General features: G+C 40.4%; 1 protein-coding gene across 1 annotated transcript in view; it reads left to right on the top strand.

The window, feature by feature from the left end:
* The window catches only part of LOC135197732 (E3 ubiquitin-protein ligase MIB2-like), a 152,614-nt gene extending 131,063 nt beyond the window's left edge, over positions 1 to 21,551 (top strand). The window contains 16 exon segments of the mRNA XM_064224783.1: positions 8,296 to 8,348; positions 8,351 to 8,410; positions 8,852 to 9,049; positions 11,083 to 11,228; positions 11,337 to 11,552; positions 11,754 to 11,919; positions 12,056 to 12,189; positions 12,381 to 12,529; positions 12,831 to 12,987; positions 13,200 to 13,354; positions 13,972 to 14,164; positions 14,712 to 14,861; positions 15,021 to 15,199; positions 15,352 to 15,580; positions 15,945 to 16,098; positions 16,630 to 21,551. Of these exon segments, the coding sequence (XP_064080853.1) occupies positions 8,296 to 8,348; positions 8,351 to 8,410; positions 8,852 to 9,049; positions 11,083 to 11,228; positions 11,337 to 11,552; positions 11,754 to 11,919; positions 12,056 to 12,189; positions 12,381 to 12,529; positions 12,831 to 12,987; positions 13,200 to 13,354; positions 13,972 to 14,164; positions 14,712 to 14,861; positions 15,021 to 15,199; positions 15,352 to 15,580; positions 15,945 to 16,098; positions 16,630 to 16,859 (2,569 nt within the window). The 3' untranslated portion in view covers positions 16,860 to 21,551.
* Positions 21,552 to 22,365: the final 814 nt, after the last annotated feature.

Raw genomic sequence — 22,365 nt, 5'->3', positions numbered from 1 at the left:
CAGGTATTCAGAAAATCCACACAAGAGCTGATTTATTTATAGGTACAGATTTCAATTGAAAAACAAAAAAATTATTGGAGGGATTTAGCGGACTCCGAACATATATCCTCTCGCATGTTTAAAGCCCACGCATTTTTATATATAGTCTATCAACAGGAGAAAATGGTTTACTTTCTTTTTTTGGGGGGAGGGGGTGTTCCAACAATATTTGGTATCCAAACATACGCATACGGTTTCGAGAGGAAAAGTTAGTTCTTTTGAAGTATATTTTTTTGCTTTAATCTTCCAGAGGCATTGTAAAGGGTGTGTAGCTGCTTTACTTAAAAAAAAAATGCCTAGATGATTGAAAAAGATCCGTAGATATTATATTTTTATCTGGAACCTTATAAAAAAACCACTCGAATATCACTCGCTGTATACCCATTTTTTTTCTTTATCTTTAAATTGAAGCAATCGATGCATAAAAGGCCTGCTGTGGTAGCCCATCGCGTGATCATCTCCCATATAGAAAAACTATTAACTGAAGCCTTTTATTACGATAATCACGTCTGTTTTATATTTATTAACATTTAAACGTATAGCAGTTTTGTGTTGTGTACAATGTATGTACGTATGTCCCCATCTTCCCATGGCGTATACCTAATGTTTCTACTCTTCCGGGTCGCCCTCCTGGAAGAATGGAGTTGGGGGGGGGGGGGGGGGGGGGCGGTTTGTATAGGCCAGGTTTCGTACGTAGGCCGAGCAACTTGATAAAAGATCAGAGAGCACCATCTTGGACGAAGGCTCTATAAGTAAGTTGCAGCCAAGTCGAAATTGTAGTACTGTAGTAGACTTATTAAAATGTTATCTAAAGGCTCAAGAGGCGGATATTTCCTGAACTAATGTATTATGAGCGTTGACATTTAAGTAGACCTTTCACGACCGTGACTGGGAGACCATCTTCTTCTTCGATCACCAGTTAGATATTGTATCGGTTACAGTGATCTGGTTCCCTGCTGTTGGAAGCAATATAGAGAAGTAGTCGTTATACTCTGGATCAGTCGTTTATATAGATATAGTCTACTCTTTTTTGAGGTGTATTATTTCGAGGAGTATACTTAGAAAAACCTAACTTACAAACGATACTGGTAGTATTCGTATAAAACAAGGTTCTTGTATATACTTCTGGGCTAAAGCTATATTTTTTTTCTTTTTCGAGATATGTGTCAACGAAAACTTGAGCCTTTTTAATTATTATTGTAAAACCTACAATTGATGCTCTTTTTTTTCAATTGAGAAGGTCCTGTCTCATGCCAAAGTCTCGTTGGTAAGCAGCTATAGACATAGTGTTGTCTCCAATTAGAAGGGAATAGGACTGAAGGTCTTTGGGAAACTCTTCTGAACGAATGTCTTATCTCACTGAGGCTTTGTCGTGTGGACATAATGTATCAACAGCAAGATAAAGGGGGGGGGGGGGTGTGTGAGGGGGTAGCCAAAGAAGGAGACAAGTGACTTGAATTCCTTTCTGAACAGATCACAGATCCCCCTATCGGCCTACGCTCGACAATCTAAGTTGATATTGACTCTACTTACGAATACCTTGAGCTCTCTTCCTCGCTAGAGGATAGAGGTTGAAATTTTGAGTTGCATTTGATTTCAAAATTCATAATTGAACAAAGCGGATATTTTGTTACATGTCCACATATTTTGCTACGGACACTCATAGTAGTAGGTAGTGTCTTTATAGTTACGTAGGTACAAAACCTAACGATTCTAATATCTTGGGAAACGGCGAATTCGTTGTCGTAAACTTATTCTAGTTGCTATTGTTGAATTATGAAAGTTATCATGCATTTGTGTCATTTATATATTAATTTGGACTCGAGTGGTTGAATAAATAATATTGTAAATTCTTTGAATGATTTTGCCTGTAGTACGTCATAAACGTAAATCGATAGCGCCCACCTTTTCATATCGATACATCTTTTTTTAAACTCGTGGAGACCTTTACGTAAGCGCACTCCCATCACCATTACTATGTAATAAATAAATCGGAATAAAAGAAACTCGCCCTAATGAACTTTTACCAAGAAAACATTTATAAAAAAAAGGCTTGGAGTGAAATTATTTTTAAACAATCATATTTATTTTCTGAAATTGATATCATTTTTTGAATGAACATCGGAACTAGGTCACCAGCCCCTTCCCTCTGTTCAGAGCCTTCGATAGAAAGGTGACCTTTAATGCTTGTCTGTTTCCCTCTTAGCCTGCGTGCTACAGCCATGATGCGTAGGCTTTGGTGGGACAGTGTCATTAGCATTCTCTAATCTCCGCATACTTGTTTCGTCAAACGTGAGAGGTATTATAGTGCCTGCTCGAGACGTCCTTTATAAGTTGCTAATACAGGTAACCTAAAATAACAATTTGTCGAAAATTGTATTTTTCCTAACTATACAAACCATCGGTCCTTTAACAATAGGAATGTAACTTGCGGCAGCTGGAACCGGTCGTAAGCTTCGAACAAGGGAGTTCGGTAGTTAACTGCTTGTCCGACAGTCAGCGCACCGTGCGACTGGGAGGTGAAGAATCACTTTGCTTTAGGCCCAGGAAAAACAGAGTGAGGGGTGGCATGAGGTGGGACTATGTGTAAAGGACCTCAGGTTTGTATAGTTAGGAAAAATACAATTTTCGACAAATTGTTATTTGTTCCGATACGTAATACAAACCATCGGTCCTTTAACAATAGGAAGACTTACTTCTTGGTGGGTGGAATCAGAGTCTATGAACAGACTGGTGTTTGTCTAACCTTCATTCCCTCCCTGGTTGTAAGAGCAGAGGGAGGGATCCTAGCCTCTGCCCAATGATCGGGGTATGTACCGCAGGATCAATGGTCAGACCTCTGGACCCAAGTAATAAGAGGAAGGCCAGCGTACCTCTTAAAACTAGCAAGCAAGAACTTGTTCTTATTGCAAGAGGCAATATGAAGTCATGGGTTTGTCGCTTGTTGGCTTCCACTCCCCCCCGCCTTGTTGGGGGAAGTGGTGGGTAATCGCTCCTATCCCTAATGAAAGGGATAGGATGGAGCTCGGTCGAGTAGCTTACCTGCATCGGTCTCCTGTTCCAGCGTAGTGACGACCGCGTCCCTCTGCCCATAGGTAGAGGGGGAGAAAAAGATGGGGAAGAGAAGCCAGTCACACTCTCATTCACTCATCCATTCATGCAGTCACACAAGGATGCGATGCCGTTCTGTCTGCTCGGGTGCTGGATAAGCTACACAACCTGTTAAGCAGCCACCACGGGTCCCAAGGAAAGTGTCAAAGGACCTGTGGGCTATATCTCGAAGGTAGAAGGAGGTGAAGGTGGTCTGGTTGGTCCAGACCCCACCCGCCTTCAGACCTGCGCCATGGAGAAGTTCTTGCGGAACACAAGGGAAGGACCAATGCCTCTAACTTTGTGGGCTCTCGGACAAAGGAAGGGAATCGTGAATGACTCGAACCGGTCGTCAGGGACCAAAGGATTCTGAGTCTTTGCTACGAAGTTCGGGACGAAATCGAGCGTCACAGATCCCCATCCCCTGGTATGCTTGACGTCGAAGGAAAGACCATGAAGTTCCCCTACTCTCTTCGCCGATGCCAGGGCCAGCAAGAAGAGGGTCTTGAGGGTCAGATCCCTGTCTGACGACTCTCTGAGTGGCTCGAAGGGACTTCGAGTCAGACTCCTAAGGACGAGTCACATCCCACCCCTGGGGCCTGAGTTCCCTGGGTGGGCAAGACCTCTCAAAGCTCCTCATGAGAAGGGAGATCTCGAACGAGTTCGAGATATCCACTCCCCTCAGTTTCAGGACCAGGGCCAAGGCGGCCCTGTATCCTTTGACTGTGGGGACGGAGAGGAGCTTCTCTCGGCGAAGAAAAACGAGGAAATCCGCTACCTGCTGAAGAGCGGCTCTGAGAGGAGATAGACCCCGTCTACGACACCAACCACAGAAGACGGCCCACTTTCCCTGGTACACAGCTGCAGAGGACTGTCTCATATACCCAGCCATCTCTGTTGCTGCTCAGCGAGAAAAGCCTCTCGCTCGCAAGAGATGGTGAATAACAGCCAGCCGTGAAGACGAAGGGACTGGATTGACTGGTGGTACCGTTCCATGTGTGGCTGGGCGAGAAGGTTGTGCCAAGGGGGAATCTCTCTCGGTGCTTCCGCAAGCAGAGCCAGCAGGTCCGGATACCAAATGGTCTCATTGGGAGCCACCAGGATCATCCGGAGATTCGGGGTGACCAGCACTCTGCTGACCACCTTGCGAATCAGACAGAACGGGGGAAAGGCGTAGACGAAGAGGTTGTCCCACGGGTGTTGAAGAGTGTCCTCTGCAGCTGCCCATGGGTCCAGCACAGCCGAGAAGAAAATATGAAGTTTCCTGTTGTGCCGGGTGGCGAACAGATCTACGACTGGACGCCCCCACAGGTTGAAGAGCCTTTCTGCCACGTCTGGGTGTAGGGACCATTCGGTCCCTATCACCTGATCCTGACGGCTGAGCTTGTCTGCTACTACATTCCTGACAGCTCTACTGAGTGAGCCACGGCCCACTTGTGCACCTGCAACGTCAACTGATGCAACGGGAGGGACACTAGGCCCCCCTGTTTCTTGATGTATGCCACTACTGTGGTGTTGTCGCACATCAACACCACCGAGTGTCCCATCAGACGGTCCTGGAACTCTTTTGAGAGCGAGGAACGCTGCCTTGAGCTCCAGTACGTTGATGTGAAGGTGCTTGTTGTGATGATCCCACACGCCTGCAGTCAGCAACTCCTCCAGGTGTGCGCCTCATCCCTCAGTTGATGCGTCTGAAAACAGCAACATCTCCGGGGGGGGAGTGCGGAGAGGCACTCCTCTTACGAGGTTCCTGTCATCCAGCCACCAGGTTAGGTCCAGCCTCACCTCCTCCGTGAGGGACACGGGGAAGTACAGCGGGTCTCTTGCCTGTGACCAACTCTCCTTTAGTCTCCACTGGAGAGACTGCAGGTGAAGACGCCCATGAGGGACTAACTTCTCGAGTGACGACAGGTGGCCGATCACGACCTGCCATGGCTGAGCTGGCTGTTCCTGCTGAGACAGGAACTGGTTGGCTGCCTCCCTGAATCTGCTGATCCGCGAGTCTGCGGGGAAGACTCGTCCTGCTACCGTATCGATCAGCATACCCAGGTACTTCATCCTCTGCTTGGGCTCGAGATCTGACTTCTCGAAGTTTACCACGATCCCCAGATTGCGGCAGAACTCGAGGAGTTGATCCCTGTCCCGTAGCAACTGCGAGCTGGAACTCGACAGGACTAACCAGTCGTCGAGATACCTCAAAAGACGTATCCCTGACGAGTGGGCCCAAGCAGACACTATAGTGAACACTTGCGTGAACACCTGTGGGGCGGTTGAGAGACCGAAGCAAAGTGCCCTGAATTGGTACACCGTCCTGTCGAAGATGAAGCGGAGGTACTTCCTGGAGGATTGGTGAATGGGTATCTGGAAATACACGTCCTTCAAGTCCACCGAAAGCATGAAGTCGCTCTCCCGGATGGAGTCGAGCACGGAGCTTGCCATCTCCATCGTGAACCGAGACTGGCAAATGAATCGGTTCAGGGGAGAGAGATCTATCACCGGGGGCCATCCCCCCGAAGACTTCTCCGCCAGAAAAAGACTGCTGTAGAAGCCCGGTGACCGATCCCTGACGATCTCCACAGCTCCTTTGCTCAGCATGGCTTGGACTTCCTGCCGAATGCTACGTCCTTGGATGATCCGGAAACGTAAGTCTGAAGGTGGACCGGGTTGGAGGTGAGGGGTGGCCGAGACTCTAAGGGTAGTAGATACCCCTCCCAAAGGACGTCTACTATCCAGGTCTCCGCTCCTTAGCACTGCCATGTTGCCCAATGGCTCGCCAGGCACCCCCCCACTTCCGGCAGCAGGTGAGGAGGAACACTGTCCTTAGAGTTTCCCACCTCTCTTCGACTTCTTCTTCCCTCGGGAGAAGGAGGGCTGGTGACAGTCGCTCCTTGAAGAAGTTGAAGGCAGAGTCTTTCCTCTGGGCTTCGATGATGCGATCGTCTTGCCCGCAGAGGAAGTGCTAACCAAACTCTTGGGCTTGGCCGCAGTAGCCGAGGCTGCCCAGCCGCCTTCGAGACTGCCTGGTGTACTAAACGGTCATTGTTGTCAGTGCGCCGTCGTTCCACTGCAGCGTCCACCATCTCCCTGGGAAGAGAGAGGAGGATGGAAACTCCGCACCGGTCCATTGCGAAGACCCAGAGCCGCCTCACGCCCAGCCACTCGGGTGAGGACTCCATCCAGGACGGAGCCGGGGCAATTGCCGAAGCAACACGGCCCGGCTGCACCTGTCCGGAAGGACCCACGACTGGAGCAGCAACACCACAGGCCGGAATGATGTCGGCAGGGGTTGGTCCAGGTACGGCAGATGGCAGGAGGCAGGGGGCGAGCTCTTGTGGCACCGGAAGTTGGGGGGCTGAGGCGAGAGCGGCGAACCCGGGCGGCGGAGTCACGACCCTCCTCAGAATACTGGAAGCGGCGCCTGGACAGCAGCTGAAGGTGTTACCATGGTTACATGTTGAGTGTACACCAGGTGAGGAGGGGCGGCATACCCTGGTTGGGTCGAGACGGTGGTGGTAGTGGTGGTTACCGGGCCGTGTGTTACCGGAGCAGAGCCACTCGCCAGGTGATGCAATAGCCCCCGAACACTCGGTGTCCCATGGAGACCCAGCGAGAACCAAACCTGGCCAAGGTCGTCACCCGCGGCAGGCACACCTGAGGGAGCAAAGGTTGGGTTAGTAGGGGAGGTTCCCCCTTGCCCGGGGGGGACAAGTCCCACCCCGAGTGAACGGAAGACCCCGAGTACAACTGAATGTCGGGGTATCTCGCCCCCTCCTTCACACTCGACGGATCGGGCGAAGAGGAGGAGCGAGAAACCCCCCCGAAGGGGAACGAGCCATATGCGGGAGTTGAGATGGAGGGAGGAAAGAGGCGACGTGTCCGAGACTAGGGGAGTAGCCGGAAAACTTTCCGTTGACTCCCTGGAAGGCTTACGTCGCTTCCTCCTCCCCTCAAATCGCGCCCACTGCTCCTCCGACCACACACAACAAATATCACAGGGCTCGGAGCGAGAGCATTCGCGCCCCCGACACCGAGCACATAAATCATGAGGGTCAACTTCAGGAAAGGAGCAGAAGGCCCCACACTTACGGCCCTCCACACCAGGGCATCTGCGGCTGATGGGGGGGTGTGGGGAACTCTCCAGCTCACGAGAATCCATAATAAAATGAAAATACAAAAGTCACAACTACTTAAGGATTTTCACTCAAATACACTAGTAAGAGAAGGCAAACCAAAGTTTGAAGTACGAAGCATGCGACGATGGCGGGCAAAGAGAAGAGAACACATCTGTCACCCAGCAAGGCCGAAAGCAAAGTGATTCTTCACCTCCCAGTCGCGCGGTGCACTGACTGCCAGACAAGCAGTTAACTACCGAACTCCCTTGTTCGAAGCTTACGACCGGTTCCAGCTGCCGCAAGTTACATTCCTATTATTAAAGGACCGATGGTTTGTATTACGTATCGGAACAAATATATATTCTTGGTAATTTGCGTTTGTTGTTAAGTCTTGGTTGGCCTTATGCCAGCAAGCCAAGGCATAGAAATACTATAGTTTTTCATCCTCCAGCATCCAACAGACTACATAAAACATTTCGTGTTGTTGGACTCATTGTTATGCTTGGGTTTGCATGTAGACGTGTCCATTAGGGCAATATAATGACAGCAATGTATTTGGAAATAACACGGACATTTATACATTTTGTGAGTATGAGAACATTATCTCTGTATTCTTGACACTGTTAGCAAAGCAGCAGTTTCACTGAAACAAGTATACTACATTTAAGAATTCACTATGTATACACACAGTAAACCTCTTGAGTATCTCAACAGTTTCTGGTGAACTTTTCATGGGAATGAATTTCTGTAGAATCTGACAGCCTATACTGTAGGAGTAATGTTATCTTATGCATTTATCCAGCATAATGGCCATTGCCATATTCATAATTTAATTGCTGAATTGTGTACAAGTCCCCATTTGCATGAAAAACAAATAGTATTGAAGTGGCATAAGCTTTATGAAGAAATTTCATCCATGTAAGAAAGAAGCAATTGCTAATGCATAGTAATGGATGGTGACGCTTTTTTTTTTTTTTTTTTTTTTAATTTAAAAACGTCCCTCACTGGGCAAATACTAATGATGGTTGTTACTGATGATGGTTGTTACTTTCAGCGTGGAAATTGGCCAGAGAAAGAATGCTTCCAAAATACCTCTCCAGGGGATATTCGTGGTGCAAAAGTCATCAGGGGTCCTGACTGGGATTGGGGAAATCAGGATGGAGGGGAAGGTGAGTTAAATGTCTGAAGTCATACTGTGGAAAGATAACAAAACCATATTTGTACTTCTGTCAGTTATATTATATTATTAGTATTCTGAAGCTAAACCCCTATTCATATGAAACAAACTTACAGGGCCAATTGACTTGGAAGCTTGAATTTCAGGTCAGTGCCCCCTGTAGGCTTATTCCACATGAATAGTGGTTCATCTTTTGTCTAATGATATAATAATATTTAATGGGACAGTTGTGATAGAATTATGATTGTTGTATACCTTTTGCTTCCTTATGTTGTTTATAGTCCTTCAGACAGAAAGAAAACCCCAAGATTACTTAAACCTCTCATATTTTCACCTGCTTCACTCTCTCTCTCAGTCTCCTCCTCCTTTTTAATGCATTGTCACAGCATTTCACAAAACTTGTTGCCTCTGAACCTATTGAAACCCTTTTCAGGTAAATGTGGACGAGTGACAGAGATAAGGGGTTGGGATAATGAGTCTGGCAGATCAGTTGCCAACGTCACTTGGGTTTGTGGCTCCACTAATGTCTACAGAGTGGGGCACAAGGGAAAAGTTGATCTAAAAGTCCTTCAGGCAGCTACCAATGGTCATGTGTATACTGATCATCTTCCTGTCCTTGGCAAAATTGAAGGTAAGTCTTTCTTGCTTATGTTTTTGTTGCTTTATACATTTAAATCTTACTTGTACTTCATTATTTCTACAGTAACTTTCTGGGTGAAATTCAGGACTGGGCAGCCTTTGTGATTAAGCCAAACTTTGATTTTAGTATCAGTTGGTGAGCCACCATTTCTCTTAATGATTCTGTATTTGCTAGTGCAGCCAAGTACAATATTAATTGATTGCTGTAATTTTATTACTATGATAATTGTATACTCAGTGATAGTCAAGCACCTCAGTGACATTGTCGGTATTGTGTTGGCCTGCCACCTCAGTGGCTGCGAGTTCGATTCTCAGGCATTCCACTGAGGGGTTAGAGATATGTATTTCTGGTGATAGAAATTCACTCTCGACGTGGTTCGAAGTCACGTAAAGCCGTTGGTCTCATTACTGAATAACCACTGGTTCCATGCAACATAAAAACACCATACAAACAAACAAGTGATAATCAGTAATATTACTGCTTGAGTGCAGTATTATTGCACATATTAGCCAAACAAAGCAAGTAGCTTTGTATCTCTGGAATGAATTAGTGTGTTTTCTGGAACTTGACTTAAAGATGGGTTGTGATTTAAACAAGGAATGTTAAATAATAGTGGTACTGACTTCCTTTCATAACCTTGATAGCTATTTCATTTCTAATTAAAGGATCTCATAACCACGCATCATAATGATGGACAAAATCACTTAAGACTTTTCATACGAATAAAAAAATGGTCTGACTGACAGTGACTTGATGAATGATACACCTAAAAAAAAGAATGGTGCTTGCTTTAGTGAGATGAATCGTACACGCGTAATTGAAACCAGGTTCTGCCCATTGCAGTTTGTTTCTTTCACTGTGGGCTGAAGCACCCTAAAGCATCTTCCACCACAAAAATATCCTTAGAACTTCTTTCTATTGCTTACTGTACAAGTTCTTCAGTAACAGGAAAATCTACTGAATGAAGATGGCAAGTTGAACTGTAACTATTTTGTCAGTACAGCAGTTTGATCAACACATATTGCAAAAACTTTTATATGGTTTTGCCTGTGAGCTGATGTCTGTTGCAATATTATCAGTGCCCCTGCCCACAGGAAAGAGTGAAGGATTAATTTTCTTAACTTTAAGGTACAAAACTTTGAAAGTTTGTGATATTTTACATAAACTCCCATAGCTGAGGTTTCTGGATATTAGTTGCAACCCAGGCAAACTCCTTATCACTGAATTTTGTTATAAGTAGTGTACTCAGACATATAGTGACACACAATGTTGAATTCTTTGACGTAGACAACTCTCAAAATTAGATAATTCAGTTTGGTTAACTGTTCAGCACAGTGAACCGTTGGTCATCATTTAATGTGTAAATGAAAAATCTAGTCTTTCCACAGAGCATGCTATCATGCTCCTCTTCATCCAGGATACTATAACTAGACTGTACAAAGTATTGGAACATGAAATTATCAAACCACTTATAGATCAGACTGACATACCAAGAATATCAAAGCAGTCTTCACAAATCAAATAGGTTTAAATTTAGAGCTAGCAATAACATCATGGATTCATGTTGTTTTTCATGCAGTATAATATCTGACAAAACAAATCATTTAGTGATAGCATTGAATGGCAAAAAGCGCCCCAGTGCACAGTTTGACAGCCAAAGTTTCATCAGTCAGATCACAACAAATAAGGAAACAAACCATTCATTGATTGTTAGAAGAAGTACCTGAAAAAGGCATATTAAAATCAAAAGTCCCACCAAGAGATTGAGTAGAAGAAAAAGAGGTATGAATAGCAAATAAAGCATAGAAAATCTCATATTGAGAATTTTATGAACTTCTCATACCCAGGATTTAATCGTAAGATTGAAAATGAATAACAACTATTTGCAGAATTATTGTGGGTATGAACATGAAATCCAGTACAGCTTTAGCATGCTAGGAAAATGATTCCTTTTTTTTCTAATCTGTACTTGCATATCATGTACGTACATGTATTATATCTGTTTGTACTTTTTTCTCATACAGAATCTAGCAATGTTGGGGAAGCTATACCAACTTCCCCCCGTCATGTACCGTTCTCTGTTGGAGAGAGGGTTCGTGTGGTGGTGACCGTGGACGAACTCCGTACAATGCAAGAAGGGCACGGAGGATGGAATCATAAGATGGCAGAGGTGAGTATAAGACACTTGCCTTATCTTTTGAAGTATTTTTGAAACTACAGTGAATAAGTTATAGTTGTTGCATGATCTCAGTTAACTGATTGCATTTTGAATCTCAAGTTCCTAGATAAAGTGGGCATTGTTCACCGTATAACCGACAAAGGAGATGTGAGGGTTCAGTATGAGGGTTACGCAACCCGCTGGACCATTCATCCTCGAGCATTAGCGAGAGTCACCACTTATTCTCCAGGAGATGTGGTGATTGTCATATCAGATGCTACCAAAGTTAAGGAATACCAAAAAGGTCATGGGGAGTGGATTGATTATATGAAAGGCGTAAGTAGTGTGAGGTTTATTTTTTTATTTAATACACAATGATGTTATAAAAAGAATTAAAAACCATTTTTTTTTTTTTTTTTTTAAGATGTCCTTTGATTTCCTTTGAAGCAGATGTATTAATTTACTTGTGGATATTATGAAATGTTACTGTCATTTTTTAATTAGGCTAGAAATTACAGTACATTGATTTTGCACTAGGCTCTTGGCAAAACTGGCGTGATAGCAAGAGTCTATCCAGATGGTGATCTGCGGGTTAATGTGGAAGGCAAAACGTGGACATTCAACCCCCTGTGTGTCTCACTGGCTCCTCGCAATGCTGAATACAATAACACCATGAGAGCTAATGAAAGACATGAGCATGCTAGTGAGTATAGGAGGCTACATTTTCTTGTTATAGATGTCTAGTATTGCTGGCACACCTTGGTACTAAATATACTACTTGACTGTAGTTTCAGTGGATCAGTTTATAAATATGTTACCATGAAATGTTATCCTTCCAGGTCCGTTGGCGTCTGTCTTACACCAGCTTCTGGACACTGAGCAGGATAGTTCTGTCGTTGACCAGTTGGTCAGAGAAGCAGCACAAGGTCACACGCAGGCAGTGTCTCATCTCTTAGCCAAACATCCTGATAAGGTAGTCATGGTTCACAAGAATAAACTAATTAACAGATATTTTATGCTTCTGACATTTTTTCTCCTTTAGTAAAGTAAGCATTATATTCTCACTGTGTTAGAAACTGCACATTATAGGATATTTATTATTGTGACTAAATGGTGTCCATTCAGAAAAGTTTTTTAACATTTTCAATCATCATGCAATGGCAGGTAGATGGACGAAGTTCTGGCAAAACTTGTTTGCAAGTTGCCTGTCACCAAGGCCACATGGATATCGTAAGACTACTTTTGGAGCACAAGGCATCTTTGGAAATAGCAGATGATGATGGAGATGTGGCATTACATTATTCTGCATTTGGGTAAGCATAAAAGATATTCAGGAATCTCTGGTATTACTTATCTAATTGAGATTTTTCATGTGATCTTGGAAGTTTCTTCAAAATTCTATTTATTTACGCTACATAATTACTGTACTACACATAATTATAGGTCTTTGCTATGCTGTAGTAAGGAAAATTACTAGAGTTTTCTATATTTGACAAGGGATTCACTTCTCATTTTATTTTGCATTGGATCACTTACTGTATCAAACAATTACAGTACACCAATAGTAATAAAAAGGGAAATATTGTGTACATGTTATCCTGTTTCTCATTGCAGTAACCAACCTGAAATTATGGAGTTGTTGTTGAGAAAAAGTGCTTCAATCAATGTTATAAATAAAGGCCGTTGCTCTGCACTACACGTTGCTGTAAACAAGCAGCATGCAGCATGTGTGAAAGTGTTGCTCAAATACAGCTGTGATGTCAATGTTCAGGTAAAGTGAAAACTTCTGGGTTCTACTGCCTGATTTGTAGCCTCCATTAAATAGTCTCATTCTCATGTGGCACAATTATTCAAAAGTACCAAAATCCAAGTTATCTTGATAGAAGACTTAATTACATTATTGAGAAATTTCTAAAAGTATTTTTAATCTTTCTATATGTGTTGCACGTATGTGTATAGCCTAATTTTTATATGTGCTTTCAGGATTCATACGGTGATACAGCACTACATGATGCTATAGGAAAAGAAAGTATCGAAATTTTAGAACTTCTAGGAAATTCTCCACACCTAGATCTGACGTTACGAAATAAGAGAGGCTTTAATGTTCTTCATCATGCAGCGTTGAAAGGAAATAACTTGTAAGTCTGCTTTATTTTTTACTATTTTTTAAAAAGTTTTATTACATTACGTCCTCGCCTTGTACCATATCTGGAATCTTGTGAGTTCAGTGACCTTGATTTTCAATGGGTTTATTTTTACGCCTTACTTAGCTGCTGATCAGCATACTTCAACAGCCTATGTACTTCTGAAATTAATGTACTGTATTTATAAATCATATTTATAAAAGAGAATTCTTGCAATGCAGTGTAACTGAAATAGTAAGGGCATTAACTATATTGTTTCACTCCCTTTGGTCTTCACCCACTAACCTCTCAGCTTTTTAAAACAACCTTCAGGCAGACTTTTTGAATAAAGAAATTTAATGTCTTGGTAGTATCAAAGTTTAGCGAAACATTGTTACTCTAAAAGTACAATAAGTTTTACTAGAATGAAGATACATAGTTTCTCTTAATGTTAAAAGTTCATTGTACAAAAAAAAATCATTTTGTATCTGTACTGCATACAAGGTTATAATTTTAAATTAAGCTTTGTAAGAGCTATTGACAGCATTCTGAAAAGTTTGGAGTAAAAATACTTAGTTGAGTCTTACCGTATAATTTTTGGTAAAATTAAAGTGTATTTTTTTTTTTTGCAGTGCCGCAGAGAAATTGGTATTGCGTTCGAAGCAGTTTGTTGATGTGAGAAAGGAGGATGGCTTTGCTGCACTCCACTTAGCATCTCTCAATGGTCATCGACAAGTAGCTGAAACTTTGATAATCCTTGGAGAAGCTGCAGTTGACATCACAAATAATAAAAGACAAACACCTCTGCTACTTGCAGTTTCTCAGGTATCACAACATTTAAAAAAATTATATATATCCTAAAAGTAGTGTTATATTATTTCTTTTGATATCTAGTAATGCTATAGTTCCATTAGGTTAATTTACATGGATTGTTGTCAGCAGAGGGAAGGTATATGGAGACCCTTTCTATTCTATTATTTTGCATAAATGAAGGTGCTTATCTTTTGCTGCATTATGATGAACCTGCTCTAGTTTTGCCACTAGTACTACTGGCTATTTCGTGCAGATTTGGAAAGCAAGATGCTGAAAGATGCCCTAAATATACCCTGGTGACACAAAATCAGTTGACTAGACGCTATGCACAAGTACTGAGCTCCGTTAGCAGTAGTCATTAATTTTAATAACATAACAGGATTAGCTGTTGTCTAATTACTGTAAATTTTAAAAGGGCAAAAATTGTTAGGTTTTCAAAGTTAAACTATCTTTTTATTTAAACCCATATACAAAAATACATTAATTAATGGCATTATGGGTACACTTAGTTAGTATACATATGTAAGAACTCGTTGCTAATGTGAATTCTTGATTTCAGGGTCACTGTGGTGTTGTTGAATTGTTGGTCGATAATAATGCCGACATTCATGCGTGTGATGAAGATGGTGATACAGCCCTTCATCTTGCTCTCTTAAAAAATGCAGGAAATCCTCAACTCCACCCAGATCATGCACCAACTATAACTCAGGTGAGAACATTGTAAAAATTATTTTACTTACCATTCCTTTACTTAGCCATGCAGAAACTGTAAGAATATTTCATGTCTGTGTAATTTTAGAATTTAGAGGATGAACATTTATCTCTATATCTTTTGTTTAACGTAATATGTTCTGTATTACATCCTTAGATCCTAAATGACATCACTCGACGTGGATTTGAAAACAACATGTCATTGGCATTAGCATGCTATTTGGTTCAGAAGGGATGCAGTGTTACAGTTGCAAATAATCGCTCAAAAAGCCCGCTGGATCTAATCAATGACACCAGCACAATTGACTTACTTCAGAGTTATGCTGCACAGGCAGCGTAAGTATTGCACTGATGGCTGAAAGACCAGCTTCTTTGTTGCATGGAATAATTGTCATCACCATTAACATGTCATAAGCTCTTGTGATAATGATTTCCCAGTTTCTGTTATTAATTTTACTTCTGTAACAAAAATATATTCTCTATTATAGAGGAGGCAGTATGGCACGGGTAGATATGGATCTCAAGGCATTGGATTTAGCTGCCGAGAGTATTCGGAGTGTGAGCATAGATGACCCTACACAAGATTCTACAAATAACATTTCTGCTCCAACAAAACCTCAGTCTCTGTCTCAGCCAGTTAGTCCATCAAAGGTAGCTAGTGATACAGGAAAATCGACCAAGTCTGGAGAACCTTTGAATGACTGTAACTATGAAAAGGTAAGATCCAGACTATGAAAGAGAATGACAAATAATGTTCGTTGTAATTTTGATACATAAATGTTATAAACTTCTAGATAATCATCATCATATGAAACTTATTTTAACATTTAAGGATATACGTACGTATCTGTATTTGATATAATATCACTGTACAATGATTACTAACCGGAGTTGTTGTCATATAAATTTTAAGCTAATGAGAAAAGTATATTTTGTACAAATGCTCTTGTTCATGCTTTTATTTTAATAATAAAACACACCCTCTAGATTTTAATTCTTTCTGTAGTACTTTTTTTTAAGAGTGCATATGTATACTGTATATTTTCTATTTATTTCATACCAAATTATTTACTTTTTACAGGTTGCAGAAAATACAGATTGTGCTATTTGCTCAGAATATCCAGTCACAGTTATCTTCCAACCGTGTGGACACTCTGTTACTTGTGAAGATTGCGCAAGTAGGATTAAGAAATGTTTCCAGTGCCATGCAGTTGTAGTAACCAAAGTTACAAGTGGTATGTGCTTTAATTTTAAATTTTTGCTTATTTGAATATTATTTTTCTAGCTCCAAGCAATATATTTTATTGTATAACCTCAAATTATTATACTATCATGGGGAATCAAAACTTTATAATTTAAGACTAGTTGTACAGCATAATTTGTAAGCTAACAACAAATGAAATTAAATATGTAAAGCTTTGCCTTGATGATGGTCAATAGACTATCCTCCCCATTGGCCATTTCTAAACATAAAAGATGAAGGCAAAACTGAATTTAAATTTAATTATTACCACTATTGTGGTTTGGAGGCCAGAGACTAGTTATAAAACACCAAAGTTGTTGTGAACCAGACCAGTTCTAGCATTTAATGGGATAATTCTTTTTCAGAGGCATCCCCGGTATAAGAGGATCATGTACTTTTGAATTTTTTGCTCTTATCATCAAATTTGGTTTTAGAGTGCAAATAAATTTCTACTATTAATAATTGTAGCATTTTTAGCTTTTTCTGTGTGCCAATTTTTAATGAGAATTTGCCCTGTTTTCAGATGGAAGAACTATAAGTACTAAGGCAAGGCAGCCATCAGCAGAGAGATTGAAGTATTTGGAGACTAAAATTGCAGAGATAGAAGAGGCTCACTGTTGTAGCATATGTATGGAGCGTCGGAGGAATGTTGCTTTCCTTTGTGGACATGGAGCTTGTGTTATATGTGCGCACACTCTTAAGACATGCCATATGTGTCGGAAACCCATATCCAAGAAAATTAATTTATACTGATGTAATTATTTGTGCTTATATGTGAAGACAGTGTATTCAGTATTTATTATAATTGTGATATACGTATTTAAAAGATGGGCTGGGATTTGCACAGTTTTAGTCTGGTTTTAATTTATTAATGTACTACAATACAGTAATAGGTTTATATCAGTTAATTTATTCAATGAAGTAGTCAAAAAAATGTGTATAACTATATTTCTTTGAATGCAGTAAGCCAAACTGTTAACTGAAGTGGTAATCTTTTTAAGTACAAGAGTCATACAGTGCATGGTGCTAAAAAATTGTGAATAGTTATGGTTTTTGAATTCTGCATTGCTGTAGCAGCACAAGTTGTACTTTTAAAAAGTACAGTGACAGAGTAAATATTGATGGTTATCAGTGAATGTTGACAATTGAGCTTAATTTATGTTTATGGTTGGAAAACCTTGAGGGTTTACAAATGAAATAAATATGCACATCTTAAGTTTTCCCAATTATTTAGTTACATAGATTTTGTGTCCCACACTAATGTAAAATCTAAATTTCACTACCGTATAGTAGTTTAAATTTATAAGGTCAACACAATTTTTGCATAGGAATTTTATTTAACAACCAATTGTATCAGTATTATTTTATCAATAATTTATTTAGCCACTACATCAGCCATGTACATTGTACTTATGCTTTTTTGTGTGATATGGAGTATGAACTTCTTCAAAGAAAAAACATATATATAGTAAAAATTAGTTGAGTGTGATTGATGGACAGGTTTATATTATTACAATACTTAGTAAGCAATGATACCAGTGAATCGGTGACTAAAAAAAAGATTTAATTTTAGACCAAAGTCAGATGGCACTCTTGTTGTTCAGTTGAGCAGCAGAAGTAATATTTTTACATATCAGATAATATGCAGTAACTTATGATTGTGAGCAATGTATGCCAGTATGAAAAAGAAATTTTGGAAATTTGTTGTAGAAAACAGATATATTTTATACTACCAAATTATCTATTCTTCTGAACTTCTGTACAATTGTGTAAAAATTTATCAATATCTGGTGGTAAAACAAGCATAAGAAAAGATATAACCACTGAAGCTTTTATGGTGCATCTACAGTCCAATTACTGTGTACTTATTTGATTTCTTCAAAAGTTATACACTATTTTGAATCAATAATTGCTTGTCCTTCTATGTAGCTTATGCTGAAGTATCTATTATAATTGGGGTATGTGCGATGAAATTCTGAGTTTGGTCTGAATGAAAGGAATCATAATACTGACCCACTTCACAGATGTACTGTAGAGAAGTTTAAGTTTTCAGTTCAGGGTCCCCCCACCTTTATTTTAAGTTCTTTGGGTAATACTGAAACCAGGTAGACATAATAAGTAAAATGTTCCACAAGCAAGAGTGAACAGAGCCATCGGTCGGACAGAGATGATTTAATGGTTTATGATTGACGTGCAAACGACTTTCATCACTTCAATGGGACATGGCATAGTATTTACATTACACTTTGGTCATGATTATGTATAAAAAAATCCTCAGTTCAGGAGGATGTATGGTGTCAAAGAAGGAATTTAGTATGTAGTCTATGAGAAGCAAAATATCAGTGGGATGATCAATTACTTGTCAGGCATACTGGGGATATTTAACATTCTCAAGTAGAGCCATAGGAGTGTGTTGCAGAGGGAAAAGCTTAGGAAAAAGGCTTATCTTAGATGATTCAGGACCAAAAGACATTTTTTAATACTGGTAATTAGAAAGCTTACCCACTGGAAGGTTCCAGGGGCCATTCATGGTGTACTGGTCAGAAAAGTGCCGAAGGGGACGCATGATTGAGTGTCAAAGTTGTAAGATTAGGTAACAGTGAAATATATTTTGGCAGATTATTCTTTTGTCATACCAAGCAACTACAAGACGGACTTAGTGATATTTAAATAGTGTGATCATTCCAGCGCATGGTTTTCAGTTCTGAAGAGGCAATAAAGTAATGTTTGGACTGTGCAGTCTAAATTATTAATTAGCAATGAAAAAACTGCAGTCTTAAGCTGAACCCAAGAACTGCATTGTACAGCAACATTCAAATTTAGCATTTTGCATGTCAAGCATGAACACATGTATCACTCGAAAAACTTAAGAAACTGGACTTCCTATAAACATATCACAGGGGATTGGATTGTTGGGGGTTATTGTCTGATATTACAAATGTGATGAAATGCTTTTGTCTTGTCTTCTATAATATAGAATAATATAAAGGTACTGTAGATGCACCTGAAAATGGTCACACACATGTACGTATACATTTTTGAAGGGGCACGAGTTTATTATTGATGATAAAACATTTTGCATGATGGGTTATGCATTTCATAAGTACCTTCCCTAATCAGAATTTTTTAAAGCAAATCTGTGATGGGTACTGCTCTCTTTCTTTAGTTTTCCAACCAGTTCTCCTTAAAATCCAGGAAGTTTATATCAGCACAAGTACTGTATTATATTTGTGTTCTAGTTGTTTGTACAAAGAGAACAAACCAACCAGAGTGGTTAGGTTGGTTTTACACCCAGTATTAAGGTTTTTCTAAATTATGTTCTATTAAGTCTTGTCAGAAAACCTTAGTGAATGGAATGTAAACTTTTGGACTAGGTTTGAATGTGTAATCCATGACTACTTTTGCTGTCTACTGTATAGTGCCATTCTCATTAAACTGAAGTTCCTCTAAGATTTCAACCTTCAAAAAAGTGCACTTCTTGCAGTCATTTATTAGAATAACTAACCAGTACAGTAGGTATACTTTTTGTGGGTTTAAAGATGGATGCAGAATAAGGAACTTGATTAGGAAATCTACTCTGTGTATCTGAAAACTAGTTCGAGGAAGAAACTACTTACCTAAAATACGGCTATCGTACAAGCTTGCCGTTTATCATCTTTGGCACATCTTGTCACTGGCAGCAGGTTAGTGCTGCCAAAGAGATCACTGCCCTTAGTGACCTCAAGTTTTAAAAGTTCTCAAGTTCTAGCACTGAAGATCTATTGGGTTTAAACATGTTGCATGTAAGTACCTTTGAACACTTTTGGTGTCTCAAGTTTTTATGTCAATAACTACGCCAGTCTCACATCATCATCTTCCTTTGCTGTACCATGTATTATCTGTAATTCCTTCTCATTGGTGACTAAAGCAAGTGACTATGACCATCAAAACACACTGTAGTGTCCAGTGCCAAAAGTGTTTCGAGTTTAATTATGGTAGGCCAAATCAAGACTATTCATAACCCTCACACAAAGAATTTGACAAATACTGCTTTTATGACATCAGTGGCCACCCGCACATCTACATCGTCACTGTAATCTAAGGGTTTGTGTTCCCTGTGATACTGTCTGTTGCAGTAGTCAGTCTAATGTGATCCACCCGAAGCTGTCCCTGCTGTTGCAGAATTACTTTGAAAAGGAGAATAGGTTTATTTTCCATATCATCTCTAATCCAGTCTGACTCTCATGAACCTCTTGTTGACTTTTTTCTGCTGAAGAGCATTATCTTTCTTATGATCTTTTCTTTATCCACCTTCATCTAACATTATTAATGAGAAGGGAGGTGGAGGTCTCAGCATCCTTTCTATTCTCCCATTCAGTTCTTTCTTGGAGCATGCTCTCTTGAAAATGAAGAGACTTCTTAACATTTGCAGAATACCTGCCTGTGCCATGTCACACGCCTGTCCGTCCTCTGGTGCAGCAGTATCCAACACTGTTCTTAACATGTACTGGTAACTGCCTGTGAATGTTCTCCAGCTGTTAACAGTTCTAACTTCTACGACTGTTCCCTTGTTCAATCCTCTTTCAGTTGTGTTCATACCCGTCCGCTCACCGTCCACAATCCTAACTATTTGTTACTGTCACTATTCCCAGTCACATGTATAATTACAGTTATCTCTTTCTTGAATAAAATTTTCACTGTTGCAGACTACAGTTCCTCTCTGATCTTCCTGATGATCACAGCAATTGTCATGCTTTGCTGCTCTTGAATGGTTCTCAAAGAGATGATACTCTCTTCTGGGGTCTCCTTTGAGCTTCACTCGTTAGCTGCTTTTAGGTTTACTCCAATTTCTTCTGTCCCATTCAGTCAGAAGCATCATGAGGCATCACTGCTGCCTTTAAAAACTACCTTTGCCTTTGAAAACTACCTTTAAATGAACTGCATCTACAATACTCTGACATCCTCCACCATCTTATCTAAGGAATTTTGGTTTACCAGTCCATTTAATACATATATAGGACAGTCATGCCTGAGAATGAACCTCCCATCTGTAAGATCAGGTCACTGATATCTCTACAACTGTTATCTTTGACTTCAAAGCCAATGAAAAGGAATGGTTTTCAGACATACTCGTATATGCCATGTTATATTTGTTTTGTTGCCTCCTGGACATCATTGGTTTAGCCCTCTTACTTGAGGAGCAGAAAGCACATATCTATTTCAAGGAAAGTCATGAGTGTGTCAAATGACGTAACATACTTAAGAAAATTATTATACCTATGAAAAGACAGTAAGCTCACAACAGAAGAACAGAGGAAAAACATAGTGGGTAATTTTTTCCTCTGCAAGTCAAGAGTTTGTATAGACTAAATGTTCAGCACAATAGAACATTGGCACCACCGACAAAAAATGAAATACGCACAATACTTTCAAGAACTTCACAAAAAAAAAAAAAAAAGAGATAAATATTGTTGGCAGAGTAACTGGGTTACTAAACAAACAACTGGAAAAATACTAGAAATGAACAGAAATAAAACAGCTGATAAATGACAGTACTTCAGCGGTAACAATAAAACAATGAACATATATATACTGATTTGGGAGATGAATGGCAAAGAGTAAAAGATTTTGGAGATGAATGGTAGAGTAAAGCTTAGCAGCAAACCATACTTGGTGTAAAGACTGGTGATAATTTTCTGGGATGATTCTGTTTGATTTTCATATGCGTAAGACAATGTTGTGTCATTCCAGAAAACTTGAGAAGCCAAACACCAAACAGCTTAATGCAATTTTGTCACACCATGACAATCCCTGACCCCACACCTCTTAGGCAGTATCACATGACGGTGTAACAACACGATATCTGACAATGTCACTGCACAAATGGGGTCATTTATACCACATCTGCCTTCTGCTTTAGTCTGGCACCATTAGACTTTCACTTTTTCAGTAAGAGGGAAAGCTTAAGCGTACATGCTTTGATGATGTTGGCAAAGTAGAAAACAAACACGTGCTGGACCGGGAATTGCCTTAAAGTGTTTCCAAAATGGACTGTAAATACTCTACACATGGAAATATTGACATTTCTCATGTTATTAGTAAGGGAGATATGACCTAAAAAAAATCACTCCAGAACACCCCTTATAGATTGTCAATCTTCTCTTTGGTGGGAGTGCCCATATCCTCCCCTTACACTACTACTGTAGTGGTGGAGGAATCATGGGCATGTCATCCACTGATATGAATTTGTTTTTCAAGTGGAAACCGTTTTGATATGAGA

Source organism: Macrobrachium nipponense, chromosome 21 (assembly GCF_015104395.2).
Source record: "Macrobrachium nipponense isolate FS-2020 chromosome 21, ASM1510439v2, whole genome shotgun sequence".
In the NCBI taxonomy this organism is placed as follows: Eukaryota; Metazoa; Arthropoda; class Malacostraca; order Decapoda; family Palaemonidae; genus Macrobrachium; species Macrobrachium nipponense.
Note: the sequence above shows the minus strand (reverse complement) of the source record. Positions and strands in the feature narration are given on the sequence as shown.